The 27,091-nt window shown below is 49.8% G+C and overlaps 4 protein-coding genes across 5 annotated transcripts; 2 read left to right on the forward strand and 2 right to left on the reverse strand.

The window, feature by feature from the left end:
* Positions 1-1,370: 1,370 nt before the first annotated feature.
* On the reverse strand, positions 1,371-8,077 carry LOC112893821 (beta-galactosidase 7-like). The gene is made up of 19 exons (XM_025961321.1): positions 7,853-8,077; positions 6,503-6,598; positions 6,260-6,372; positions 6,078-6,144; positions 5,567-5,659; positions 5,340-5,483; positions 5,149-5,243; positions 4,963-5,071; positions 4,795-4,879; positions 4,194-4,312; positions 3,934-4,095; positions 3,667-3,851; positions 3,470-3,564; positions 2,960-3,072; positions 2,449-2,556; positions 2,264-2,371; positions 2,030-2,175; positions 1,615-1,933; positions 1,371-1,490 (listed from the first exon to the last, which is right to left on the reverse strand). The coding sequence occupies exons 1-19, from the start codon at positions 8,075-8,077 to the stop codon at positions 1,380-1,382; spliced, it is 2,493 nt and encodes an 830-aa protein (XP_025817106.1). The 3' UTR covers positions 1,371-1,379.
* Positions 8,078-8,554: 477 nt separating this feature from the next.
* Positions 8,555-12,881, forward strand: LOC112894256 (ubiquitin-like domain-containing CTD phosphatase). Its single transcript, XM_025961900.1, has 6 exons — positions 8,555-8,907; positions 10,141-10,285; positions 11,761-11,875; positions 11,959-12,022; positions 12,121-12,295; positions 12,399-12,881. Exons 1-6 carry the CDS (start codon positions 8,594-8,596, stop codon positions 12,642-12,644), a joined length of 1,059 nt encoding a protein of 352 aa, XP_025817685.1. The 5' UTR covers positions 8,555-8,593; the 3' UTR covers positions 12,645-12,881.
* Positions 12,882-14,284: 1,403 nt separating this feature from the next.
* LOC112894257 lies at positions 14,285-17,268 on the reverse strand. 2 transcript variants are annotated; one of them, XM_025961901.1, is made up of 3 exons: positions 16,440-17,259; positions 15,537-15,664; positions 14,285-14,770 (listed from the first exon to the last, which is right to left on the reverse strand). In XM_025961901.1, exons 1-3 carry the CDS (start codon positions 16,827-16,829, stop codon positions 14,623-14,625), a joined length of 666 nt encoding a protein of 221 aa, XP_025817686.1. In that variant the 5' UTR covers positions 16,830-17,259; the 3' UTR covers positions 14,285-14,622. The 2 variants fall into 2 exon arrangements, with proteins under 2 accessions (XP_025817686.1, XP_025817687.1); XM_025961902.1 differs by lacking the exon at positions 15,537-15,664 and having other exon boundaries at positions 16,440-17,268.
* A 7,185-nt stretch (positions 17,269-24,453) lies between these two features.
* LOC112894741 lies at positions 24,454-26,251 on the forward strand. The gene is made up of 2 exons (XM_025962541.1): positions 24,454-25,177; positions 25,327-26,251. The coding sequence occupies exons 1-2, from the start codon at positions 24,851-24,853 to the stop codon at positions 25,933-25,935; spliced, it is 936 nt and encodes a 311-aa protein (XP_025818326.1). The 5' UTR covers positions 24,454-24,850; the 3' UTR covers positions 25,936-26,251.
* The last annotated feature ends 840 nt before the right edge of the window (positions 26,252-27,091 follow it).

The raw sequence follows: 27,091 nt of genomic DNA on the forward strand, positions 1-27,091 counted from the left end.
ATATCATTAGCCGGTTGAATCCAACTAATCCCAGATAAAAACGTCAAAAGACCGTATTACCTCCAACTCTTTGTTAAATTTTCCAACACAGGGGTAGCATGATCTATTAATATTAATAATTAGCAATGAGCTAATGGATCCAAACACACCCAGTTAATAACTAGCTAGCTAGTCTTTTTCCAACCTAGGCCATTGCCCAAATTTCATTGCCGAGAAGCAACAAAATTACAGTATTCTTGGTTCAGTTTGTGATGCATCACGCAGTATCCCCTGGCAGCCAGCACAGAGGGCTGCAACTCACCAGGGTTATAACCGTAGGTTTCTAGCAAAAATGTAGGACCTATTACAGTTCTTAGGTGGTGTTAGACACCCGAATAAAAAAGACTCCTCAAGCTTTCCCAACTCGTGATGCATGATGTTGGGACTGCATCTTGTGTAGAAGGCGCCATCATCAACGAAGAAGCACCATCCCTGTATCCTCCACCGATGCCCCCCGGGATGGAAAGCCAATGCCATCTTCTCGAGAGCACCCGTCGCCTCCATCAGAAACTTCTTGTCTTCAACTTCCCAGAAGGAAATGAAAGAGGAAGCCAAGCATCCATGTGCACAAGTCTAAATGCATTTAGAATTAGAATAAGAGGAATTGGTTTCATTATTGAACCTTGCAATTAAACAATAATTAGGTTAAATCCTCACATAATCTTAGTGCAAAGTTTTATTCAGTTCATGCAAAAAGAAAATATTTCTTATTTTAGCGTAGAAAGGAGGGGGAAAAGTAGTTTTGCTCGTCTTGTTCTTGTTCCCACGGGACACGGGCCTACGATCGCAGTGTTTGCTTGGTTTCTTCGGGTGGGCCTGGGCCACTGGTTCTGCGCGTCAGAGCGATTGCCGATCCGTGGCAGGTGGCACTTCCAACGACGGGCGACGGCGCTTGTATGGCGGCGGCGGCGGCGGCGCGTTTCACCAATCGCCTCTGCGGCTCTGCGCACACGAGATGGATCTTCAACGGTCGCTGTCACCAGTCACCAGCACAGGTAGTCCAGACCCATCATTTAGTCTTCACACATTAAGCAGAAACTGCATTGCGTGTAGTTGAATTGCTTTCCTCAAATCTCATTGGAGCCTGAATGTGATGGAATTTAGTGCGGGAAAATGGCAGGAGAATGAGCTGTCTTTCCGGCGAATCCAACAATCTTTTCGCGTTATAGTGGCGCGTGCCTTCAGTAATCCTACTCCTTTTATTAATTTACCCCCAAATTTTTGGATGTTGTTTCTATATCTATCTATAATTTCTGTACAAACCATGGTCTTTGCGACGATATATTTGCGAAAATGCAATGTCGATTATTCACATCATGAGTGAAGTGTTTCCCTTGTCTTTATCCACATATCGCCACAACAGAAAGGGATTTTTCGATTCCGGGGCATGGGTCCCCTCCAAACTTGGGTGCCCGTACTGGAACGACGCACTTCCTTCTGCCTAGGCAAGCCTGAAAGAACAAGTGGTTCTGTTGTTAGACATTCGTGCTTTGTGGTAGCATTTCTGTCATCAATATTATAGTGCATTCACGCAATGTGGCATTAGCATGTAGCTTTTGAGGTGGAGAAGTTTACATTCTTCACGACGAATTCCGACATTTCTGCATGGCAGCTTCCGTGGCAGTTCTTTCCAGACTCTATGCAGTCTTCATGGGAGTTTCCGTAGCTTGCAAACTCAATATCTGTTATGTGTTTGCCTTTCTGGCACCGGAGGTGAATTGCGGGATGTTTTTCACGTGACAAGAGGGATGGGGTAGAGGTCTCGCTGACGCTACTATAGATTCTGGTAACGGACATTGTGTTCACTGTTATCTGTCGTGGATCACCACCAATTTCCTCCATGAGGACAAGGAGATTCTCACCAGTCTTCAGAAAATATCGTGGTATATGGTACCTTAGAAAGGAAAGTGAAACAAAACATTTCACATTGGTCTGTGAGGATTGAACAGAAAGAATTTCCTTCACATTATAAGCTAGCACGAATACCGACAGGGATTGAGAAGGTTGTCCACTTGGGGTTTTGAAGGAGACCCAGTACCGCCCAATGCTCTCTCCATTGATCCACACTTCACCCTTTCCCATACTGCTTAGGTTCAGTGTCACAGGGTCATTACCCCATGGTGTGTCAAATGTTGTCTGTTAAACAACAATAATTATCCCAAGCTGTTGGTTACAGGAACTAGGGAGTAAGTATGAAAGTTCAAGCATAGTACGTCTTATGTACCTTATACCAGATAAGTGGCAGATGCATGGACTTGTCAATCGTACTCCATTCTGCATGAGATGATCCTTCAGACGTGTAGATTTTATTTGTTTCTCCCGATAAGCCAACCTGTACTACATGCTTGAAAATGAGCGCGTGATGTTGATCTATCAATTCAGAATCAATGTGGACTTGGGTTGATTTACTTGGTTTTTCCAATGTTCGATGCCTGTAGAATGCGATTTCTGCTGTCTTCGTTTTATGCTCGCTCTCTGGACTCCAAAGGTTCTTCTCTCCATATAAGCACCAGAATCCTTTCAATTGGCGGATGAAACCTCAAGTTAATGCAAGTTTTGGGTGTTGTGCCTTTATAATTTCTTGTTTATACATTTTAAATACTCATATGGTGTCCTTGGACTTTCTCTCTCTTTTTCCCCCTTTTCCCTTTTGGGTTATTAGTTATCAGATCAGAAAATAAGTAGGATTGCTGGCAATCTGCTTTCTTTGTTTAGCTAGCTGTTCCATATGTTCTTAAACAATTTTTGTGTTGCTTTTCAGCTTTGTTCATATAGACTCAAATCTGAATAGTATTAGCTATGGATATGATAACATAAGACATGGTTCTAGTCATTTAATATTGCAAAGTATCACAACCAAATGACAAGAAGTTAATTTTTATTGTTTGTGAGCACATAGAATAAGCTGGAGTCAATGTACCGGTGATCCAACCATGACGCATAGCAGTGATATGGAATTTCGTCCTTCCCTTAGTGAAATAGGCGCCTTAAGAACAATATTGCCAGGTTTATCATGACTCCCGTGCACACTTCCTACCACAATATGGAAAAGTCATCAAACATAAGTACAATTATTAAAAACAGTCCAACTATTCATTACTTCCTCTGATCACAAATATAGGTTTGTCCAAAGTCCAACTTTTTTAACTTTGACTATCAATATCTTTAAAAATATATTATCTTAAATGACAATATTTTTATATTATGAAAGTATTTTTCATTATGAATCTATCTCATGTTGTGAATCTATACAAAGTTTCAGTTATTAATGGTCAAAGTTCAAAAAAGTTTGACTTCGGACAAATCTAGATGGACTTATATCTAAAAATGTAATAGCTTAGCCTAACCTGAATAATATTCCTATTTCTACATTTATTGTGCACTCCAGAAGTCCCTATAATTGCAAATGAGAGTATATCTATGTGCTTACCAACATAATCATCGTTGATGAAAGCATGCAAAATATGTGCATGTGCCTCAACATTAAGCACTAACTGTCCATTCCCATTTCGTTTGTAGTTGTGTCTGCACAATTTTCATAATTATGGTTAACATAGTCCTCAGGAAAGTACTAGAAACTGGGGCCAATACTGAATGGTATAAGCTAGCTGAAGAAGCTCATCTTACGCGGAGAGGTACCAGAGATAATCTGTTTCATCTTTTGTAGTTGAGAGGTGCTCGTGAAGCTGGTTTCCTACATGTGACATTTTGCTTGGTACCGTAGGAATTGGTTCTTTAAAAAATTTCCACCTATCAACATGATTTATAGACTGCACTACTTGTGCTGTTCTTAAACCATGTTGAGCATTTATCTGCCATAAAAATTTTTGATGACAAGCATTTCAGGTCTTAAGTAAGTGAACATTTTGAGTTTCATGAAAGTAACATGCACACCTTGCCTGTTTGAAATATTAGTTCCCTGCATTGCGAGAGGATACTGATTGACTTAGGAGCTAGCTGGAACACCTCTTCACCAAATTGAATGGTTGATATCTTATGTTTGTCAAAATTTACCAGGAAAGCCACACACTCGGACTCTGTTGCAAAGACATGCCCCTGTAATACGCCAAAAGATTTCCCAGTTAGATTGATGAAAATATACTAATATAGTAATATATTGTAAATACGGTATGCCAAGGTTACTCTGATTTCACCTCTTGCTGTTGACCAAATGAATGATTAGAATATGCTCCCCAAAGTAATGGCTCTGCAGATTGCTTTACTGCAGCATGCAGTTCTCTGAGATGAGCCCATGTCGGTTGCCATATTAATCCTGGATGTATAATTGTTACTTTAAATGGATACTATCCAAATGTTCGTTTGCTAATAAGAGAAATGTAATTAGTGAGTACTTGAATATTGGATAGAATTCGATAGGAAACTCTCTGTTCTTCCAAGTTTCAACTGCTACAAAGGTGTATTGATGAACAGTACACGGAGAAGGCATCTCTAAGTTTCATGGAGCATCAATTACTGACCAGATATGCTATATGGTCTGCCATATTGGGCTTTACATGATCTTATACAATGGGTTAATGGCCTTCTTGGTACATTTTGTTAATTTCATGTTTACACTCTAATTTCACCTCTTCTTGATGACCAAATGAATGATTAGGATATGGTTCACAAAGTAATGGCTCTGCAGATCTTACCAGTGCTCCCCAAAGTCATGATCTTATTAGAATATTTCATACAACAAAATGTGCTGTAACAAAGTGCCAGTATTGGGCAAGTAAAATGTTTTTACCAACTTACCATATTCATCGAGAGGAGCTCCATCATAATAGCTTGTTGTTACATAGGAAGATGCAAACCTTCCAAAGTTTGTTCCACCATGGTACTACATCATAAATCTTAACTCATGTGAGAAGACTAAAATAAGTATTAAGAGAATCATCAAGTCCATAGCTTCATTTGTTCTACCATGTAGTAGTTTACAAAGCTTCCTTTCTTTCTCAGTATAAACAGTGCTACTGCAAATGCAAGGTCTGCTGCTGATCTAGACCTTCGATCCTGACCATATACAGGATAGCTGTATCCAGGGAAATATGTGTTACCAAATGGATCATGGTAGAAATCTTAGAAGAGAAGCACGAGTTTTTTCCGCACCGAGATGTCCAGTTTTCTGTCCATAAAGCTGGCTTGTTCGGCGAATTTGGCCCTAGAAATGTTTCCCCACAGATGAGCCCGTTGCAGGTATTGATCTAGCCATGTAATCAATGTTGCACTGATTTTCAAAAATCATATTCCCAATTTATATGTCGCTGTAATAGTACAGAATATGGTCATGAGTCACTGACAATTGGATCTGGGGCATCATCCTGCTTACACATCATCCAGGGAACACCTGTCTGCAGATTTACTGCCATTGCCGCTGCCCAGCGAACATAAGGTGGCCCTTTTGAATGGAATGCAGCCTCGACCAGCTTATATTCATTCTCAATCTGCGATGTTAATTGAAATTTAACATTAGCAATCGCCTTGTATAGAGTTCAAAGGACAAACATTCTAGTTCAATTTAACTGACTTGTGATATGATTATGGGGCCTCCTTGTGGGTAGAATAGTCTTTCATCCTTCATCAGGTTTACGATTTTTGTGACAAATTTTTGCATATGCCTCTGCATGTTATATATGTACTATGAAAACAAAAAAATGTAAACATGAAATTACTTCTATAAGATGCTCGTCAAGTTGTCTCTTTTTCTCATCTCTCTTTGCCTTTTCTCACACTACTTTTTTTTACAGGAGTCTGTAACTTAGGTGAACACAGCTCTTCTCACATCACGTATGATACATTGACACTTGTACAGTTGTACTGATCATATATTGGGTATCTCTTGTTGCTTGCTTAAAAAATTTCGTGTCATTTTGTTATGGCAATGGACTGTTAAGGGAATGCAGTTGTTCTGTTTTACAACAGTGAAGGGAGAAATTATGCTGAGGAAAGGCAAGTTGAATTGTTAACCGTGCAAAAGAAGCAAGGAAGGGAACAAGAGATGGTCGTTCATCTGAACTATTTAGATGCAAACAGGATACCTTGAAGGCTTCATTGTCACATCTGAAGGTAATGTTTGGGATGCCACGTAACCAAAACGGTAAGCCTCTGCATAAATAGAAGGAAATCAGTACGGAAGCAAGATATAAAAAATAAATCTCTGGGGCATAATGGAAACATAACTCTTTTGTGTGCGTAGGAAACATATTTCATGCTTTCATACCCGTATTTCCACTCCGACTCGACGAAGGGACCAAGCCTGAGACTTACATAGAGACCTTGAGCATGGATTTCTCTGATGAATTTCACCAGATCATATCTTCCCTCGAAGTTATACTGATCCAGCATGAGAGAATATGAAGACTTAATTTTTACGGAACGCTCACTGAATTGAGTTCTTGGTTGTTTTCTGACAGATAATTTGGTAAGAAAATTAGACCTAGGAGATTCCATATATAGCACATACCTGGCCCTGAACAGGTTCATGAGCGTTCCAGAAGACGTATGTTTGAATAACATCAAGGCCACCTTTCTTGGCTTTTGCTATGAGGTCCGGCCACATCTGTTAATTTTGTTGTATTATGGGTATATGGAAGGAAGTGAAGTTTAACGCTCCGTATGACTCATAGTGCGTACAATGTGCTTAAGGGCTTGATATAATAAGTGTGCAGTGCTGTATTTAACTATGCCAAGGAACTTGTACTGGTCATCTCTGTTTCCCCTATTGGATGCGTAGCCTAGCCATCAGAAGTTTCGCACGAAACGCTTTGATATGATTGGAACCCTCGGTAAACAAAAGTCTACATAGTAGTTCCAATGCTACGCCTTGAACCCGTGCTTCCAGATATGCTGTGCTCCCCAAATTTGTATACGACATTCAAAAAAGGAATTGATTATGTAAAAAATGGGATCGGCCAATCAATGTTGGACTTACCGGATCATTAGCTGTTCATGCGAGAATTGGTCGCTGGTGGGGATCTATAGAGAGTCCGTGCTTTGTGTTGTTGGTTCATTTTGTATTACTGGCAGGAAAAAAAATATTTACCTGCTTACCTTTCATGTTTAAGGATCTTTCGCCTACGTACGAAATAGTGTAAATGTGATTGAGTTCGAGATGCGCCAGTGTCATGTTCGTCAAGTGACTGGAGAAGGGAGGATCGCATGGCACTACCTCTGCATAGAACATCTATTTTGGATGTTGAAAGCAAAAGCAAATCCGAACTGCTGAATTTAATCAAGATTTGCATCGCAACCGTTGATTTGCTGGGATGGTCACACGGCGGCAATCGGCGACGGGTCCGCACGAGAGGGGTTTTGGGGACTGCCCCCACTGGATTTTTGCCCCCACTACACACGGTTTTCTCATGGGCTATCAGCTCTCTAATGCCAAAAATAAATACCACGGTTTTTTTTTGTCTCTATTTATTTTGAGACGAGCCGTTTCTTGTTCTACCAGGTAGGAAGGCGAGCGTTGGATAGTCGTGACCAAGATTATTTACTCTGAGAGCGGTGATCAGTCATGACATGTGACTCAGATCCTACGGTTTTATCAAGCAGTAAAGAGCACCGTGTGTCCGATCGGCTGCAGGATTGCAACTGCTGAAATTTTATGGCGCGCTAGCTCTGGCTAAGCTGAAGATCACAGCTCGACTTCGAAGTTCAGAGAGCGAAATCTGTATGCAACATGATCAACTTCACAAGGATCAAGCCTCTGCCTGAGAGGAATCCAAAAATTGAAGCAGTGCAAGAATGGCATGCTCACACGCATGAGCATGATGCGACTACCAGGCAAAAGCAGCAGAGATTTAACGAGTACCTCAGGGGTGCTCCGAGGGTAGTGCATGTCGCCGGAGAAGAGCATCCTCCTGGCGCCGTCCAGGATCAGGGCCCTGCCATCGTACGTGACCTCCCTGCGGCCCGCCGTCCTGTTGCCCCTCTCCTCCTCGGTGCCCCGAGCTCTCCCCGTCCCCGCCGCAGCCAACGCCGCTAGCGCGGCCAGGACCACCACCGCGGCCACCGTCGCGTCGCCGGCGCCGGTCATCTTCTCCGCCCGTCTCTTGCTGCCACCGCCGCTGCCGTACGTTGCTCCGCGCAGGTAGGCTCTTGGTTCTCTCGTCGTGCGTGACCGCGCGCGCGCGCGCGTATATATGGCTGCTCAGCCTCTGCACCGATCGTGAGCAGCCGCGTCGAGGTAGGTTGCGATTTGGAAATGCAGGGGAGGCGGTAGGTTGCAAGGCTCACACACATGCGCTGCGCTGGTGTGTTTAGTGTTGTGCACTGTACCCGTAAAATCAGAGTCATAACTAACCATACCAAAGGGCCCATTTGCCACATGAGCTAACTTGGAGGCCCGTGAAAAAAGGAACAAGAAGTGGCCCAAGGCCCGTGCCACGCAACAAGCAACAGCTTCCATTTCCGCTTTGAGAAATCGATTACGTATTTACTACTCTGTTCCGCCTTTACACACGCGGTTACATATAACCATCCGCTTCCCTCGTTTCGCCCCCGGAACCGAACCCTTCCTCTCCTGTTCGAGCTCCGCGCAGCCAAAAAGCCCATGGCGGACACGCCCTCGTCCTCGTCGGCGCCGGCGCCCCCGGAGGTAGACGCGGCCTCCATCACTGCGGTGGCGGAGGCGGCGCCTCCGGAGGAGATGACGCTGGTGGTGAAGTGGCGCGGGCAGGAGCAGACGGTGCGGATGGTCGGGGACGACACGCTCGGGGAGCTCAAGCTGCGCATCTGCGAGGCCACGGGGGTGCTCCCCAAGCGCCAGACGCTGCTCTACCCCAAGCTCATGCTCAAGGACATCGACGACTCCACACTCCTCTCCTCCATCCCCTTCAAGCCCAACGGCAAGATCAACATGATCGGGTAAGCGGCGCGGATCCCCCGTCCCTTCCTCCTCCTCGAAACCCTAATTACCTCCCGTCCCCTCGCTTGCGCTGTTTCGAATAAACGCGTAATCGGCGTCGAATTGAAGGGCTGTCTGTGAATTTCCGCGGAGCCGCCGGGTACCGTCGCCGAATGGATCGGAGAGGTCCATTTGGTGGGGATCGTGTGCTTGCTCCCAATTTGAGATGGGAATGGTCACGTTTGGGTAGCTAGAAAACCCGATCGCTAAACCCTAGCTTGCTTGGACTCGTTAGGGTCATCCGTTTGCGTCCTAGTGTAGTAGTATTCATTATCTGAGCGTTGTGCTTGGGTACACACGGTTTGGGGGAATTGTGATACTGTAGCGGTTTTTTTGGGTTTATGGAAATACCACCTCCATTATCTGTTGTTCGGGATTTGGAACCTTTCTATTTCGTGGGTTCGTTGAGTGGATGGATAATGTGTTGTGGGTGATGATGGCAGAGGCACGTGCTTGGTTCAGTTTGGGTTGATAGAGATGGGATTAAGGTATTTCAGCTGAGGTGAGTGTGATTACCTGCGAAACTGTAATCAGGTTGATCACAATTCACATTTTGCCATAAGTTGATGAGAGGCTCATTTTGGCTTGGACTAGTTTGACTGTACGAAAGACTAAACCATCTGTGTGATGTTTGAAGTTCCTAGTTTACTAAGTTGATGGACAATTCTACCTTTTGGCTGCGATAGGAATTACTCCTTTATATGTTTTTGGATGGACAATTCTACCTTTCTAGGTTTGAGTTCGACATTTCCTGATTTTAGTTCCCTTACTATATTATATGAGAAGTGTTTGAGGCCTATGGTAATGTCTGTCAACTGTTGGCATGTTAATAGATGATAGGGAATCTGATTTATGATGTCAGAGAAAATGAAGTCTGTTTGGAATTGGATAATATGGTGTTGGGACATCCTAATCTCAAATTTATTCTTGCTATGGAAAACTTCTCAAACAAACAGATTTTAGTCTTTCCAGCCCCTCTAGATTCTGTTTACTTGTGTAACCCACTAGGTCACTATGCTTTGCCAAGTCTGCCAAATTTCAGACTTTAGATCATTGCTTGTTCAATATCTGGCTCCTGTAGAAGTTTAATCATTCCTTTGCTACAGTGAGACATCTCCCTATATTTTGAAGGCAGTCACTGGTTCCTTCATTGCAATTTGTATGTCTTTTAAAGTTGTCTGTTGTAATTTCAGTACTGTTGAAGAAGAAATATTTGTCGGCCAAGAAGATGATCCCGAGTTACTCGATGATTTTGACTTCGAGCAGAATGAAGATACACCCATTAAGGATAAAGATGTCTACAAGCAAAAATTAAAGCGGCGTGCAAGTCAGTACAAGGTACATCTTGTTGGTTCTCAAGTTCCTGCTATATCCTTAACACTGCATTTGGATGTAGACATTGAGCCTCAGAATTTGGAATTGGCATTGGTATCTTCGAATATCGGCTGTTTAGATGTCCTAGAATTCGGAATTGGAAATGAACCTCAATACCAACTGGTATTCACCGCTCCCACCCTCCCTCACGTTCAATGCCGAGGCCTCCCCCTCGGTTTTGCGCTGTATTCCCCTTCCCCTAAAAAAAAGCATGTACCTCCCTCTTCCTCGGAACCACTGGCGCCCCTTCTTCTTCTTCATGGGCACCTGCGCCGCCCCTCCGCGGACCCCACACCACCGCCCCTACGCTGTCCCCTCACCTCTGCCCCTCCGCCGGTCCCGCACCTCCGCCCCTACGCTGTCCCCTCACCTTTGCCCCTCTGCCAGCCCCGCACCTCCGCCCCTGGACTAGGTGCCGCGTCGCGCCGGCGACCCCCCGCCCTCCTCCTCCCTCCACTGTCCGCCCTCACGCCGACCACCCCCGCCCTCCTCCCTCTCTCTCTCCGGCCACCCCCCGCCCTCCTCTTCCTCCCCCTCCGCCGCAGATGCCGAGGCCGGCCTCGACGTCTTCCGCCTCCTCACGCCATCCTTCTCCGACGCCGTCAACCCACTGCACCGCCGCACTGCAGGTTTGATCGGGCCCCTCGACCCCGCCGCCGCGAGCGGGCGCGTCGCCGCCGCCGTCCTTGGCCCCGCCGCCCCTGTCCGCCGTGCTGAGGCCTCCTCCTCATCCGGGGAGCCCCTCGCACTCTCGCCCGCGCAAGAGGCCCTCATCCTCCTCCCTCCACCGCCCGCCGTCACGCCTCAACGCCGGCGAACCTCAACGCGGCCGTAGCAGAGGTTGATGGTGGAGGTTGCTGTGGCAGCACGAGGACGATTCGGTGATGGTCAATTCCGAATTTCACAATATGCACATCCAAACACGAATTAGTATTGGCCACCTCATTTCATTCCAACTAGCAATTTCATCTACATCCAAACAACAGAATTGGCATTGTAACCCATTTCCAATACTAGTCCGATTTGATATTGGTGCCCAATTCAATTCCAAGAGCTCAATATCTACATCCAAACAGAGCCTAACATTTTTCGCTGATATATACTATATATCTGACATGCTTCTTAGTATGGCCTTGCTCCGTTTGAACTATGTGTATAAAAGTATTCTGATTTCCTACCTTTTTAGCAGGAGTAGCAGTGCCAGGGACTGTTTTCCCTGTTTGATGGCATAATTGAGTCTATCCACAATGTTATCTGAAAATGATTGCTTAACCATAACTCTGAGTGCCTCTTCTTTTCTCTACTGATACTGGTGTTGACAGTAACATAAGGAAACAGTGAGGAGAGCATACTGTTGTTTTTGTGATGAGGCGGTTGCTTGTTGAGCTCTTACTAGTTACGTGGTGATTGATACTTGTTTTTTGTGATTATTCTTATAGATCAAGCTCTTGAATCCATGCCGCCAAGGAAAGAAGCTGCTTGTCTTGGACATTGACTATACTCTTTTTGACCATAAGTCACCAGCTGAGAATCCTAAGGAACTCATGCGTCCATGTGAGGGGACCTTTCATTACCACTGTTAATATGTCATGTCCCTCTAGTGGCGTTATCATTAAGTTGTGGGTTCCTTTTTACAGATCTTCACCAGTTCCTCTTAGCAGCATATTCAAAATATGACATCATGATATGGTCGGCAACTAGGTAAGCCCCTCGTCACCCTTAATTCTCGGTTACTTGGTTATGATTGTTATCTGAATTGGTCATTGAAAAAAAATAATACCATTGACCCTTGGATGCAGTATGAAATGGGTGGAGTTGAAAATGGAGCAACTTGGAGTTCTTGGCAACCCTGACTACAAAATTACTGCTCTTATGGATCACTTGGCTATGATAACTGTGCAATCCGAAAACCAAAGTAGAAAGAAAACTTTCGACTGCAAGCCTCTTGGTGTCATTTGGGCTCAATTCCCTGAGGTTAGTATTCTATTTCTGTGGTTACCGTGTTACCAGTTTATTATGAACCTGTGATGGTCCTCATCAAATTCTCTGCTCACTACTCCTGCCTTGTCATATGCAGTACTATAACGAGAAGAACACCATCATGTTTGATGACCTAAGAAGGAATTTCGTCATGAATCCTCAGAATGGTCTCGTGATCAAGCCATTCAGGAAAGCGCACTCGAACAGAGACAGTGATCAGGAGCTGGTGAAGCTTACACAGTATCTGCTTTCCATCGGAGACCTAGAAGATCTCAGCAAGCTGGACCATGGTAAATGGGAGTCCTTCATATATGATAGCGCAAAGAGACGCAAGCGCTCATAGTTTCCTTTGGTACAGTGACTGGCAGAAAGAAAAACAGAACATCCATTTTGTTTTCTGTTCAGTGCTATGAACTGAACAAAGACTTGCGTTACAGAATGACCAGGATAGCCCCCAGGATGGCAGGATTTCTTAACCATTCTGCAAAATGCCACGCTTGATTTCGCTTCGTAGTCACAGACTCAGAGTAGTTTCTGAACTTGCTTGGTGAAATTTGAATCTTTTCTGTGATGTTAGGCCCTGTTTAGTTCGGCAGGTGTAAACGCAAAAAAAAATTTTGCAAAGGAATCTTACCAATTTGAAGTACTAAATGAAGTCTATTTATAAAACTTTTTGCATGGATGGGTTGTAAATCGCGAGACGAATCTAATGATGCTACTTAATCTATGATTAAGCAATAATTAGCGGATGGTTACTGTAGCATCACTGTTGCAAATCATGGATTAAGTGGTTCATTAGATTCGTCTCGCGATTTACAGCCCATCCATGCAAAAAGTTTTGTAAATAGATTTCATTTAGTACTTCAAATTAGCAAGATTTCTTTGAAAATTTTGCGTTTACAGCTTTTTTGCGTTTACGGGGTGGGAACTAAACAGGGCCTTAGTCCTCAATTTTGCCCCCCTCTCTGACTTCCATCATGGGCAGTGTTCTGCTGCAGTTATTAGGATGTTGAATCATTGATAAGCGTGGCCCCTAGACTATGATGGGGGGCTTGACTGGGTTGAGTTTGGATGTACTTACTAGTAGTGGTCATCTGATCTGCCATATGGTGGTGATCAGACTAGCTGGTTCAGGCTCCTGTAAGGCATGGTGATGATGCTGCAGGCTATATGGATCTGTGTGTAGTAAGTAGTAACCAGTGAACGTTATGGTCCCCGTCCAGTGCGTGCCGTGCAGCGGTCTATATGTTCAGAATTCAGAGTGGCCATCACCGCGAGGACGGCCTTGATAAATACTGCTGCTGTGCTGAAAGGGGAGCAGCTGTACTGGAGTCAATATTTACTGGGCAGAGACAGACTTGTGTTATCTTGGTATGGCAACCTGGATGGTTGTTGGAGTTCAATACTGGTATCAACTGCCCTCATCTTATTACCAAACCTATGCCCACTTAGATCATTTGGTGCTGAAACCTCCATGGTCATGTCAAAGCATCCAAATACGAAACATGATCTGTTAGAAGCCCAAGGTGACCTATCTGGTAATGCCTGATCGTATTAGCTGCAGTAGCATTATCAGTAATCATTCTTAGGACTTGCTAGTACTGGCTTGTTTTGTTGCCTGAGACACTGCAAACCCTGGTTTTCTTGTGCAAATTTGCCGGAGCTGGGAACCGGAGGATGAGGTCGCACTGACATCTGCGTCGTCACCTGGCATTTGGTAGTAATACTCCTTTTAATTCGTTGCCCGGATGCTCCCCAACCCCACGACCATCAAGCGGCGCCCCACTGGTTCCGCTGGGTGCTCCAGAGGATAGTGTCAGCCGGAGCCAATGCCACTGCGCTTCCTTCTCCCACCTCCCGAGCTGGAGTGGAAGTGGGGAGTCCCATTTCCAATTTCGAGCTACTGCATTGGAAATGTCAACCTTGGCCTTGCAAATGTTTTTAACCTGACCTGATGTTCTTTAAAGTAATAAGGCTACAGGGTAGCAGGAATAACAAACTTAGAATCCTCAATGATCTCAGCTAACAAGTAATATATTACAAGAGAGGATTGCTCATTTATGCAGCATTACACGGGAGTACATTACAGATTACGAACACCACAGAGGAGACACAGGTTTGTTGGGGGTAGGGTCATATCTAAGGCTCTTTTGGCTTTACAACAGCAGCAGCAGAACGATCCACACACACACACACGTACATCGACAAGGCAGGGGCTAAGGCATTTTTGTGACGGACTCGGTTAAACGCAATGACAGCAGATATACGGGGAGTAAAAATGTGATTCATGTAGTGGTGACTAGGCTATAATGACAAGGATTTCAGGCCAGGAGCCAGAAGTTCTTCTGCCACCGGGTGCTGATGAGGTAACCACCGACGCCCTTGCTCTGCTTCCTCACCGCCAGCGTCAGGCACTCCGCCTGGTTGATGCACTGCTCCACAAACTCCTCGCTGCTGCTCCGCAGGAGGCTGCAAGAAAATTGAATTGCAGAAGAGGCATTTGAATTTGCTCAAACAAGGGCTGCTTCTTCACTAAGGTGAAAGGTAAAATTTTTCCCTAATCCAATCTTCAGAAGTTCAGATGCTCCTACACATGTGACATGGCAGCAAAAGTATCTCGAGATGGTAGCTGTGTTTATGGTTCTTGCTTTATTTAGGGGAGGTGTATCTAGAAGGACAAGCAAAGCATCTGCGATTTATGGATAGCACATGGCGCTGCATCCTAAAGTGTTGTTTTTACTGAAAGGCCTGGACCCTGCTATTGAGCGGTGGTGAACACTCGACAGGGATCCCTCCCAAATAGTTTGGCCACCACTTGGTTTCAGTCAGGCTGCTCATCATCACTTTTTTTTTCCAAAAAGAAAAGAAGGTCATGGATCTCTTACAAAAAAAAAGTATGCACTGAGATGTGAATCTAGTTTCAATCAGCTCACTCCAGAACCTTGACCTGGTATGTTTTAGTATTCTTGCCTGACAGGATAAGCTAAATCTGATATTAGTTGGATATTCTGCTGGGATCTAGATATAAAAATGATTCTGAAGTCTGGGCATCATTTTTAAACAAAACACTACGGACTGACACCATGACATATTCTTTTTTTTTAAAGAATGACATATTCTCCCACGCAGTTGTACAGTTACTGCCATAGTTGACCTGTGAGAGGTTCCCATTTCCAACACCCATACGCAATGGAAGGGGATAAGATAGAGAGGGGCATGGTGCTGAGTCGATTACCAGCCTAGCCAGCAGTAGGGAGATGGCTTGCTCTGGCTGAGCACCAGCACGGAGGCCTCCAGCTTCTTCACCTGGCTGAGCACGGTGGCCAGCTTGGGCCCTTGGATCACAAGCGCTTCAACCTCCACCTACCAACATTCACACCCATTTCCTATGAGCCATATCCTTCACACAATCACACATCAACAGGCTACAGGACAAAGGAATAGTGTCGATGCACCTACTGTCACACTTAAGCAGGCAGGTGCAGGGACACCGAAATAACTATGGCTTTTGATTGAAGCAAAACAAAACCAGGCAGGAGATTGCATTTCGCTCATAATGCCATGGTTTATGGCTTGTGAGATTTTGAAGGGGACCAGGGAGGAAGGAGCCCCACAGCCTGTTCCTTGCTTCCTTTGTGGTAATGTTTTCTTTACCAAGGTTACTGATTGGCATGATGCCCTTTTGGTCAGTCTAGCTAGGATCTAGATCCTGATCCATGAAGATGCAGGCACAAAAGTGGGGCATGATTTTCCTTTTCATGAGGTCCTGATCTCATCTGTGATCTACATAACCGGTTGCAAGTCTAAAGCCCTCACAAGTCTCAAGGCCTCAGGTGAGGTGGCTGCACCAGATTACCTAACAACCAGAATCTTGAAGCATGAACCACCAGCACACTGGTGCTCATTATCTAAAGAAAGTACACTGGTGCTGATACTTATGGTCTGTTTATTTTTTTTATGAGGTCCTAGTAGTTCTCTTGTGCATGGGCGCATGACTCCAATCATATGCTCCCAAAAGAAGGCAATACCAAGCTTAGTTCAAATGTGCGCTGCTTACTAGCTCACCACTCAGTGATTAAGCTTCAGTAATCAACAAACAAAGCAAATGTATATATGTGATATACTGATATGTGAGTACCTCGGGCCTGCTAGCCTTGCAGAGCGTGCCGAGCGAGTTGGCGAGGGAGGAGGCCTCCTCGCCCCTTCCGCTGCCGGAGTGCGGCAGGACGTGGAGCAGCGTGAGGAAGTCCCCCTTGCTGGCGACGTGGGTGAGCGCCCACATCATGGCGTGCTTGGCGCCGGAGCTCTCGTCCACCACCACCATCACCCGCTTCCTCGCCGCGGAGGCCTCCCCCTGCTTCACGCCGTAGCCCCTCGCCGCCGCGGCGGCCCGCTTCTTGGACCACCGCCGCGAGCCCCTCCTCCCGCCGCCGCCGTACCCCTGCTGCAGCCCGCAGCCCCCGTCGTAGTCGCCGCCGTTGCTGGCGCTCAGCTGCCTGAGGAAGCGGTCCCCCGCGCTGCTCGCCATCTTCTACCACCAGCTCCCCTCCCTGCCCTCCCCTAGGCCCTAGCTAGCTGCGCAATGCGATGCGATGCACCCCGCAGCTAGCTGTGCAAGCGAAGCAAGCCAACGGTGGCGTGTGCTGGTGCGAGGAGGAGGATGAGTACTGTGTGCGGTGCGATGCGGCTACGTGCAGCGCGGGGGGCGAGGCGGAGGGCGTCGAGCGATATAAGGATGGCGAAGGTGGCGGGCGGAAAGGACAAGGCCGCGTAAAGCAGAGGTGGTCACGAGCGTATTGGCCGAGCCGAGCAGACGCCACTGCGACCTTATTCAATAGCTCAGCCGGATTTGCAGTACTAGTACTAGTAAATGCTAAGTAGTCACTTCACCATCTAGAAAAGCTTAGTCGTAAAAAGTAGCGGCAGGGTAAATTAAGCAGAAGAAATGCAGGAGGGGCAGCTTGCCGTGCTGGCAGAGTCTATTTACAGTTGATCCATCATCGGCTGTGATCTCCTGCTGGTGCTGTAAAAAGTTCCCTGTTTTCTTAAGAAAAGAAAGTGATGCAAAAGTTAGAATTGAGGGTAGATTCCTGCCGGCCTACCGATTTCACATGCGGACGGATGCTTCCTTGCGGTGCCTGACGAGCAGGGACGAGGGAATACGGCAGGTTTTCGTTGGTATTGTTGGCTCCAAACCCGCGGTTGGATTGGTCAATACGGCATCCACCGCCCCCCGCTCGTAATGTGCGGGATTCTTGGCCGTACTAGCCGCATGCATACAAAATTACAAATCATTAATCATGCAGCGCGCCTTCCAAATTCTCCTCTACTCCTATTTGAATGCGGTTTTTAGGATTATTAAAATACAGTCTCACCACCGTGCAAGCTAGCTTAGCTAGCCTACGTGTGCGTCTCAGGAATTTCAGGCCAGGTTAGCACTTAGCAGAGGGAAAAGCTTCCTACCACCAGCTGCCGCTCGTCGCCGTTCTTCTTTCTTGGAGGGGCATCATTTTTTTTTCTGAAATAAAGATGGGCGTCATTTTGTTTTGCGTCGGCGCGACGTGATGTTCCCGCGACCTGCAAAAGATGGTCGCCACGGGCGGGCGACTGGGCGAGCGCTAGCTGCCGCATGCGCGGCGCGGCGGGCATCTACTGCATTTGCACGCCGGGTTTACATGACGACCTCTGCTCGTGACGAGCTAGGCGCTGCTGCCGCCTAGCTACCGGGCTTCTGGGGCCGTCCAGAACAGAGCGAGCACCAAAAGGGGAACACGGAAATGAAGGCCGTCCAGGGCTGGGCTGGGCGTGGGCGCCATCACGTGTGCGCGCAGCGTGCATCAGGATCCCGGGGCGCTGGATGCCTGGATCCGTCCCCGTCGACGCGTCAGTTCTTGCGCATGCATAGCTCTGTGGAAACTGACGGCACGGTGCGGGGCATTGGAGTGCACCGGTGCGCGGACCGCGTGGTGCGGCGCGAGCTGCGTTTGATGCCGCGCGCATCTTCGTCGCCGAGCTTTGAAATTTTGATCGATTCTACGAATTCCACACGACGTTATCATTTGATACAATTTAGAAATCGAGGGGAATTCAAATGATTCGAACAGCTGGCGAAGGGTGGGGTTTATGTGAGCAACCATTCCGTGTTACCGGACCGTCGCCCTTAACTAGGGCAACTCTTGCGTGCAGACGAAGGGAGAGTGCGCCTGTGCGCGCGCGTACTGCGTAGGGCTACGGTAGGGAGGAGTACCCCAGCACTGCTACTACTAATAGAAGATCTGAGGAAGCCGATGAGCGAATCACACGTCAAATCAGCACAGGCAGACGGACAATGGCCGCACAAGGAAAACAGTGCCACCTCGTGGTCATTTTTCCTCCCGGCGCAAGCAATCCCGAGGGGCCTGCGTCTCAGCCCTCTCAGGCTCCCGTCACCGCTCGCTACGGCAGGAAACCACGCGCATGCATGCCGGCCGGCCGGCAGCTCGGCAGAGCGCCATTGAAACTTCAAAACAGCCGGATTAAATCCTCAGATTAACGCGTGGGGCCCCTCTGCGTTGCTGCTCTCTTCGCCCTTAGCCTGGTCGCCTGACGTTGATGGGGCTAATTCCTCAGATTAAGGCGTGGGTCGCGCATCGCGATCTGGGCCTGAAAAGTTGCTGTCGTTCTGCTGATTTTTTACTCGGCTCGTACGTGCTCCTCTGGCGGTAATAAAGATCCGGGGGTCAGCTTTTTCTGCACGAACGCTAGATGATGCAACCGTGGGCAGCGGCTAATCCCCTTCGGCATTACGCCACGTAGGAGCAGGCAGGAACCGTGATTTAAGCAGGTCCTAGCGCTGAATGTAAGCTTAGCTTTTGTCAGGTACTACCAGTAGTGTAGTCCTACTGCGCAAAAACATGGCCGCCGGGCGTTGACGCTACATGTCGGCGGCTACCGACGCATGCATGGCCGGCTCCATGGACGGGAACGCGCCCCGGCCGGCGAAGGAAAAGCGCCCGATCGATTTCACCGCGCGCCGGGACGACGGCGCGCGCGCGCGACAGGGAGCGCCCGACGCATCACGTCGGTGGAAGGAAACCGACAGGACGTCTCGTCCTCCCTCACCCCTCTCTCTCCTCGTGCGCCCGTGCGCCGCTGGCCGCTGCGTACCGGAGCGAGCCGGGGGTTCCGCGTCCCCGTGCTCGGCCGGCGGACCCGGACACGGGACGGCGCGGGACCACCGCCCGCCGCATGCACGGCGATCGGATCAGACGGAACGGCGCGGAGGAGGGGGAAGCGTGCTGCGAGCGGCGGCCAGCGGAGCCGGCCTGCGACGGCGGCAGGGCGGGGCCTGAGCTGCCGCTGACAGGGGCGAGCGAGCCAGCCAGCAGCGGGCTTGAATGCACCCCGGGTATTTCGCTTACTCGAGTGAGTCCTGACCTGACTGCCACAGCTTGGTCCCGGCGCCAGCTCGGCCGCGCTGGAGACCCGGAGGCATCGCGGCCGCTCGTCGCCGCCCGTGGACGGCGGATGCCTTGCCTGCGGGTTTGGTGAGGAACGGCGAGGCCGAGGGCGCGCGGCGTGCCTCTCTGCCACGGGCAATGGTGTGCTTGAGTTCGCGACTGTTCCGACCTGCAGCTGCAGGTTTGCCAAAGAGTGCAGGCTGCATCCACTGTTGGTTACGTCGGGGGCGTGGCCGTGCACCTGCCAACCTGTACGTGTGCCGCGGGGTTTTGTTTTCAAATGCCGGACGGTACTAACCCACTGTGGATGCTTCTCAGGACAACGGGGAAGCAGGCGTGCAAGTGTGCAACAATGCTTTATTTTTATTTTTTTACGGTCATCTCAGTTAACAACTGCCTTCAGCGAGACCCTCCAGAAAATGGCGATTTATGGACCACGGCGAAGTGAAACCGACATGTCTAGTGCCTGGGTCCGTCTGCTGTTTATGGGCCGCACATACTCGCTTCTGGGTTGGGCTGGATTGTGGGGACTGATGGACAGGGCTGGGGAGAGGCTGCCGGCTGCTAACACATGGGCTTCCCCGTAGCGCCCCGGCGCATCGCTCGAGGCCGCAACGCCCCAGCCCACCAAAGAGGCGGGCACAACAGGCGAAGCGTTGCGGCCCATGGGTTCCTACATTTCGGCCGCTGCGCGACGAGCTTCTAATTAAGTGGGCCTGATATTAGTGGCCCATAAACGTTACTGGATGTGGTGTGGTGGCTGCCCCACTTGTTCGTCCTTTTGTTTGGTTGTTTTACCGAACCAGAGCATTGGAATCTTGCTTGGAAGGACTGTGCGCTGCAGGTAGGATCGTGTTTTTTTTTCTCGAGAACTTGCCCGGGCAAGTATTTCATTAAGCAGGTAGGATCGTGGATCGGGAGACGCGAACGGTCAACTGCAGAGTACCAAACTACCAACTGCCACTACCAATACCGAAGTGGTTTGCATCGCTCCAGCTCCATGAATCAGGACCTCTGCTCAGCAGATGAAGGCAAGCATGCACCGCGGCGAGACACTTTCTCAGAAGTAGTAACGCACAGAGCCACACACCAGCAACCCCGAACGAACGATGCCGCCGCGCGGGTGGTGCGCCAACGCCAGAATCGCCATGCGCCAGCAGCCATCGGCAACCGCGCGCTCCGCGTCATGGCCGGAAGCCGTAGCTGCGAATCGTGCCGGCGCCCGACGATCCCCACATCCCATCCCGATCCGCCCCAATCCTTCGTCCCGCAGCGTCGTCCATGCTGGCGTGTCGTGTCCCCTCCCCCCGCGCTGCCGCCCCCCGACAAATCATAGATTTCCCCCGCCCCAATACTGAACCGCATCATGGCGGCGGCAAGCTCCGGCTTCCGCCGCACCCGCCCGTCTGGCCTGACACGCAGGCAGAACCCTCTCGCCCTCGCTCTCCTACTCGTCGTGCTCCGCGATCTTTACAGCCTAGCCGCTGCTCGCGACCGGCGCGCGCAGATCATTAGTGCTGATTCTGAGATGGTGTTGGGACAGCAGGGGCGTATTAAAACCGGGGCCGGCCGAGTTAAGCCGGGGCATTACCCATCATGGCGTGTCCAAAAAGGATCAGGGCAAATAATCAGGCGGCAGCCTTTCTGGGGCTCCTGTCCAGGGCGCGCGCAGCACCATCATGAGCCCCGAGCACTGCCGGACTGATTAGTGCTGATTACCGGCCAAGAATTCGATGAGCGCATTATTGCTGGCCTGGCCCTGGGTAGCTGCAATTAAATTTTGAGAGCAGTGGCGCTGCTAGATTGTGTGGAGTTGTATAATTGTATTTGGAGCCTTTTTCATATACTAGTGGTGCTCCTTTCCTTTCCCTTTTTCATATACAGGGCGGCATTAGAATTATACAAAAAAAAAAGGGCTTTCAGAATGAGAACGGCTAGGATATAAGAGAAAATGACCATGCCACACTGCTAAAGCACTAATTGTTTAAAACATCTGCACGGTTTTAATTTATTTACTTGCTGTTTAGGGCGTTCGACACGGAGTCTAATAAACATATTTCGTCGTTGTCGGTTAGACACGTAAATTACCAAGAGAGTACCACGTATAATATAGTATGGTTACCCTGTCCTTGCAGCACATTGTATGGACAAACTTTTACCATGCTTTTGATATAAACAAAGAAAAAAATCTATTTTTTTCAAATTTAACCGCACACATATATTTCGTACAAGAGTTAATAATAGATATGCGGCTAGATATGGCCTCCATTAGGGTTTCTTTCAAAAGGGGGGTTTCCCTGCTGTGGCCTTTCGGGCAGACATAATTGCGGGTATAATTACTTCCATGAGTGACCATGATGGGACTCACTTGAGAGAGCAGCAGACTTTGTCGCTTCGACCATGTGGCTGCTAGCTGGGTGCAGATGAGCAAATCTTATGGTTCCATGCACACACCATGCATCTTCTCACTTTTTTTTTTGATGAGGAATGCATCTTCTCATCTTAAAGAGCAAAAAAGAGAAAGCAAGAATTATTTAGATCCATTGTATATATGCTGATCTTATCATGCGTTTTATCTACATAAAAAAAGTACTAGTTGTTTTGCAGTGGATACATATATTGCCAACACACAGATTTCATTTCGGGTATCAATTAAGCATGCCACCTCATCACCTGTTGGACTATGAATGCCCAAACTAGGGAGGAAGATACAAACCGAATATTCATGTTTGGATCACATTAGTACAAGCAAACCGATCTCCCCACATTTGAAAATGCAAAAGCTTCTAGACGCCAATGGCATGTTTGCCATGCAATAATTTTCTTTATTAGATCACACGAGATCACGGTTCAGCCGGCTGTTTTGCCCTCCTACGAGCAAAGCATCTCCACCACACAGAAAAGCGGTTTGTTTAATGGAGCGGCACGCCCTTGTCCGAGCCGCGTTGTTTATCTCGCCGATCGCCAGGGAACAAGAACAAGAACAGCATCACATTCCCCGAGATCCCACGAGCAGATCACCGGTAGTTAGCCATAGCCTAACCACACACCCAGATGAAAATCCCCTCCCTTTTGCCAAGATTTACCCATGTGGCTGGCGATTACATGTGTCTGCCTGTTTGCTTGCTAGCTTGCTGACATGATCACACCACGGTTCTTGCATGTTTATCATTTGGAAAAAAAAACATAAAAGAAAACAGAGGAAGGAACGATTTTCTCTGATGCCGCTTAGTCAAAAGCGTGGATCTGGGGGACCTCAGGGTCGATTCTGTTGACCACTACCACCGCTCTTTGATCCTAGTTTCCGCCTGCGAAATTCTTAATCCCAGAGGAAATCACGTCATCCACTCAGGATAAAAAAATTTACCTGCAAACTAAGGCCCAAAAGAAACGGGGAGTCGGGTTGAGACTTGAGACAGGGCACGGGCCTGGGCAAGGAAACTTGCCGCCCGGCCGGTCCGGTCCTCGAGCTCGGGAGCTCGCTGCCGCGCCCTGCCGCCACGCCATGGCGTGCGCCGTGATCATGCGTGTCCGCTGCTCCGGTCTGCCCTGCGAGGCTACGGGTGCCTGCGTTCCCTGCGAACATGTCTCGGCAGGCAGGCTTTGGGATCCCAGCGCGTGTGACAGGCAGGACGGGAACACGGAGTGCAGCACGAAAACTCGGCTGCTCGCAGAGACCGGAACCATGCTAATCTCATGCATGTCGGGCTACTGCTCCTCCTCCAGCCCCGGGGAGACAGGGAGGTAGTGCTCTCTGGCCGCAGCAGAGGCTGGCAGGCAAATCCCAGTGAATTCAATGGCACCTACTACCTCTTCTTTTTTCCTTTTCTTTTCGCCTTCTTTTCGTAGGATCGATGATCACTTGATCGGTCATGTTTTGAGATGGAGAAGAGAACTGGAGTTGGTTGATGAGAAAGATTTGGACAAGTGTTTTGTGAAAGCTTGGGTGATGAGAAAGATTTGGACTGATCCGATGAGCATCCCGGTATTTCTGGAGATCTCTGGCTGCAAGCTGCTCCTTGACGGTAGGAGCCGGGGTGGACTGTGGGGGAATTTGAGTGAGCTCAGATGATGCTGGTGGGGGGGATTGGCAGGATAAGATTTGCATCTCGATCTGAGTTGGAAAGGGGGTTAAGGGAATAAAGGAGGGCAGTGGTATGAGATAGAATCGAATAACGCGAGGACTGATGGCACTAAACATCGCATTGCTTAATGTAATAAACCTTGCTGGAGAAGCCTCTGCTCCGGAGAAACCTAATCCGAGCAACGACAAGCTTCCTGCTGATGTTTTAACGGAGGATGATTTTAGATCATTTTAAAGGATAGTAATTTTGAATTTTTTTTGGAAAGACCAGCGATTTTGAATTTCAAAGGAAGATACTCAAGAGTCAAGACCATTTACACAGAGACTCTTTAAGGGGAGAAGAAGAAGAAGAGCTGCATAGGTTCGTTCAGGGACGGACCTGAATAAGCAGGCAAGTGGGCAGGGGAATTCAACGAATGCCGCCAGCAGGAAAGCTCCAAGGGCCCCACTTGGCTGACAGGGATCCACACCGCACCGCCCCTCCCGGTGGTCAAACCGACGCGGTCAAACCGACGACCGCGGTGAACGCTAACCTTCCTTCCCCTGATAGGCTGAAAACCAGAGCAAACTGAACCCCGGCACGTTAAAAGTTTGGTAAGCACGCCCACCCGTACACGCCGCGACCTGCCCGCTGCCGCACGGACACGGACGCAGCACAAAGGCCGCCCCGCGCGCCCGCGCAGAGCGAGCCGGGAACGCAAGGGAAGGCGAGCGGCAGCAAGCGGCGACCATGGCTCTGCTGCCTCTCGCCATCATCACCCTCCCCCCTCCCGTCTAGACACGCATCATTGCGCTCCTCCGCGCGGCACTCCTCCCCTCCCGTGTCTGTCGCCCTGCCTCTCTCCCCCAGTCTCGTGCTCTCCTGCTCCTCTGCCCCGCTGCTCCTTCTCTTCTTCGCTTCCCCCTTGCTTGCCGTGCCGGTGCACCGCGCGGTGGCTAGCTATATATAGCCAGCCGAGCCGGCGTCCCTTTCCCGATTCCAACAGTGCGGCGGCGGCGGAAGCGGAAGAGGCAGCGGAGGACGCCATGAACGCCTTCTTCACGTCCCTGGCGCGCGGGCTGGACGACCTGGGCCGCGCCGGCGGGCTGTCGTCGCTGCCGGCGCTGCTCCGGGCCGCGGCGCTGCTCAGGGGGCTGCACTCACAGCTGACGCTCATGGTGGGCCAGCTCCACCTGCCGCCCGGCGGGCGGTGGCTCGACGAGTACATGGACGAGACGGCGCGCCTCTGGGACGCCTGCCTCGCCGTCAAGCTCGGCCTCGCCTCCCTCGAGAGGTACTGCGCGGCGGCCTCGTGCGCCGCCGCGGCGCTGGAGGACTGGCTCCAGGACCCCTCCCCTCTCGCCACTCGCCAGGTTAGTTGGTCTTCGGATGCTTTCCGTTGAATGGAACACCCTGCGATCGATCGAGAGTGTAATCATGATCGGGTGAAGCTTTTGGTGCTATGTTTCTTTCTCTGAAGTCTGAAGATTTCTTGGCTCCGGTTGCTGATCGGTGCGCGCAGGTGATGAGGGCGATCTCGGCGTCGAGGAGGGAGGCGATGGCCGCGGAGGAGGAGAACCGCGCGCTCGCGGACGCCAGGATCGCGCCGCTCTCGCTGCAGCTGGACGAGCGGCTGGTGCTGCGCGCCACGGACGCCAGGCTCACCGGCTTCAACGGCTTCCGGGGGCTCCTCTACGCGCTGCACAACGCGAGCTCGCTCCTCCTGCTCATCCTCGCCAGCGGCGCCGTCTCCCGTGACGCCGCGGCCGGGGGACCGTGCGCCGCGGAGGCCGGCGCGGACGCCGCCGGCGGCTTCGCGGCGTCCATCGCAATGCTGCAGCAGAGGATGGCGGAGGAGGCCGACTCGGACGGCCCCGGCGCGCCGCGGATCAGGATGTGCGAGTTCCGGTGCGCGCGCGCCGCCGTGGAGGCCGCGCGGGAGGAGGTGGAGCGCGCCGCCGCGGCGGGCCGCAAGTGCGAGGGCGGCGTCGTCAAGGACAAGGTGGAGGAGCTCAAGGCGTGGCTAGACGTGCTCCGCACCGGTACGGACAGCCTGGTGTGCCAGCTCGACGACTTCCTGGACGACATTGTCGAGGGCAGGAAGGAGCTCTCCGACCTGTGCAGCCACTGATCGATCGATCGATCGGCCGCAGCTCCGATCGAGGCTCACAGCCCCGGCCCCAGCATAAAGATCATCATCACGAATTCACATGAATGAATGCATGATGCTTGTTGCTTGCTTGCTTGCATGGTGGTACAAGCAAAGTTAATACGTACTCGTACTCGTACTAGCAGTGTCCCTAGCTATAGCAATACTAGCATGCTGTCCCCATCTTCTTTCTCTCTCTAATCTCCATCCCTGTCTAGGGATGGATAGAGAGTGATGGAGTCTCTGTCGCAGCATTTCGGTTGGCCATGGCCATGATGCTGTTCCTTTCTCGTTGTTGCGTCTGCGTCTCTGCCATGAAAGGAGAGACATGATGGGGATGAAAGAGAGGGGGAGGGAGCTGGGAGGGGAGATGCAACTGATCGATCACAGGAAGAGATCTCGGTTTAGGAATCGGCGGCACACTCGCAGCTGCGCATCGAAAGGTTGCTTTTTGTTTGTTCGCCTGGGGGTGTGGCGTAGGCTGGACCCTTGCTATCGCCGCTGGAAAAAGAACACAACAGGCCAGCCCAGCTCTGGTCGCTTGCTTTGCTTCAGCCCTTACACTCCCCGATTTCACTCACTTCCGCGGCTTCAACTTCACGACCATTTCGTCAGCTCGCGTCAGGCATCTCCACGGAAACGAAAACTTCACCCAAGTCATCAGTAGCTCTGGCTAGCAAGCTCATCACTCATCAGTAGCATCTCCCGTGTCCACACGGCAACTGCCTGCCATGCCTTTGGCGGAGCCGGAGCCTACCGACCTCGCCGGCGACGGCGACGCGGATCACATCGCCGGCAAAAGGGGAGCCATGATGGCCCCCTTTCTCCACGGCCAGGTGCCCGCTCAATCAGACGAGACTACGAGAGGCGTAGGAGGAAACAAAAGCCGAGCGGCGTGAGCATTATTACTTGGCGCCCATTTCGTATCCACCGGGTGCCACTTCAGGCCAGGCACTGTTTCGTTCTCCGTTAGGAAAAAGAAAACGAAACCCTGAAAGCAATGTGTGAAACGCCGAGGATCTCGCCAGTTGTTTACTCGTAGTGGCGGCCTCACTTCCGTCCCCGTCCATCATCACGGCCTCCACCAACGCAAGAATCGGGGGTCCGGCAATTTCTTGTACCCCTCGCCGATGATCCA

Source organism: Panicum hallii, chromosome 5 (assembly GCF_002211085.1).
Source record: "Panicum hallii strain FIL2 chromosome 5, PHallii_v3.1, whole genome shotgun sequence".
Lineage (NCBI taxonomy): Eukaryota > Viridiplantae > Streptophyta > Magnoliopsida > Poales > Poaceae > Panicum > Panicum hallii.

What these genes read in the sequence shown, in the direction of transcription:
- LOC112893821 (XM_025961321.1), bottom strand. Translation starts at nt 8,077, where the DNA reads ATGACCGGCGCCGGCGACGCGACGGTGGCCGCGGTGGTGGTCCTGGCC. An exon ending in ATGATGCCCCAGATCCAATT is followed by an intron (nt 5,244 to 5,339) that starts GTCAGTGACTCA and finishes TTACATGGCTAG; the next exon opens with ATCAATACCTGCAACGGGCT. An exon ending in CATCAACGATGATTATGTTG is followed by an intron (nt 3,073 to 3,469) that starts GTAAGCACATAG and finishes ATATTGTGGTAG; the next exon opens with GAAGTGTGCACGGGAGTCAT.
- LOC112894256 (XM_025961900.1), top strand. Translation starts at nt 8,594, where the DNA reads ATGGCGGACACGCCCTCGTCCTCGTCGGCGCCGGCGCCCCCGGAGGTA. An exon ending in GGCGTGCAAGTCAGTACAAG is followed by an intron (nt 10,286 to 11,760) that starts GTACATCTTGTT and finishes TTATTCTTATAG; the next exon opens with ATCAAGCTCTTGAATCCATG. An exon ending in TAAGGAACTCATGCGTCCAT is followed by an intron (nt 11,876 to 11,958) that starts GTGAGGGGACCT and finishes TCCTTTTTACAG; the next exon opens with ATCTTCACCAGTTCCTCTTA.
- LOC112894257 (XM_025961901.1), bottom strand. Translation starts at nt 16,829, where the DNA reads ATGGCGAGCAGCGCGGGGGACCGCTTCCTCAGGCAGCTGAGCGCCAGC. An exon ending in GCAAGGCTAGCAGGCCCGAG is followed by an intron (nt 15,665 to 16,439) that starts GTACTCACATAT and finishes GAATGTTGGTAG; the next exon opens with GTGGAGGTTGAAGCGCTTGT. An exon ending in CCCTACTGCTGGCTAGGCTG is followed by an intron (nt 14,771 to 15,536) that starts GTAATCGACTCA and finishes ATTTTCTTGCAG; the next exon opens with CCTCCTGCGGAGCAGCAGCG.
- LOC112894741 (XM_025962541.1), top strand. Translation starts at nt 24,851, where the DNA reads ATGAACGCCTTCTTCACGTCCCTGGCGCGCGGGCTGGACGACCTGGGC. An exon ending in CCCCTCTCGCCACTCGCCAG is followed by an intron (nt 25,178 to 25,326) that starts GTTAGTTGGTCT and finishes CGGTGCGCGCAG; the next exon opens with GTGATGAGGGCGATCTCGGC.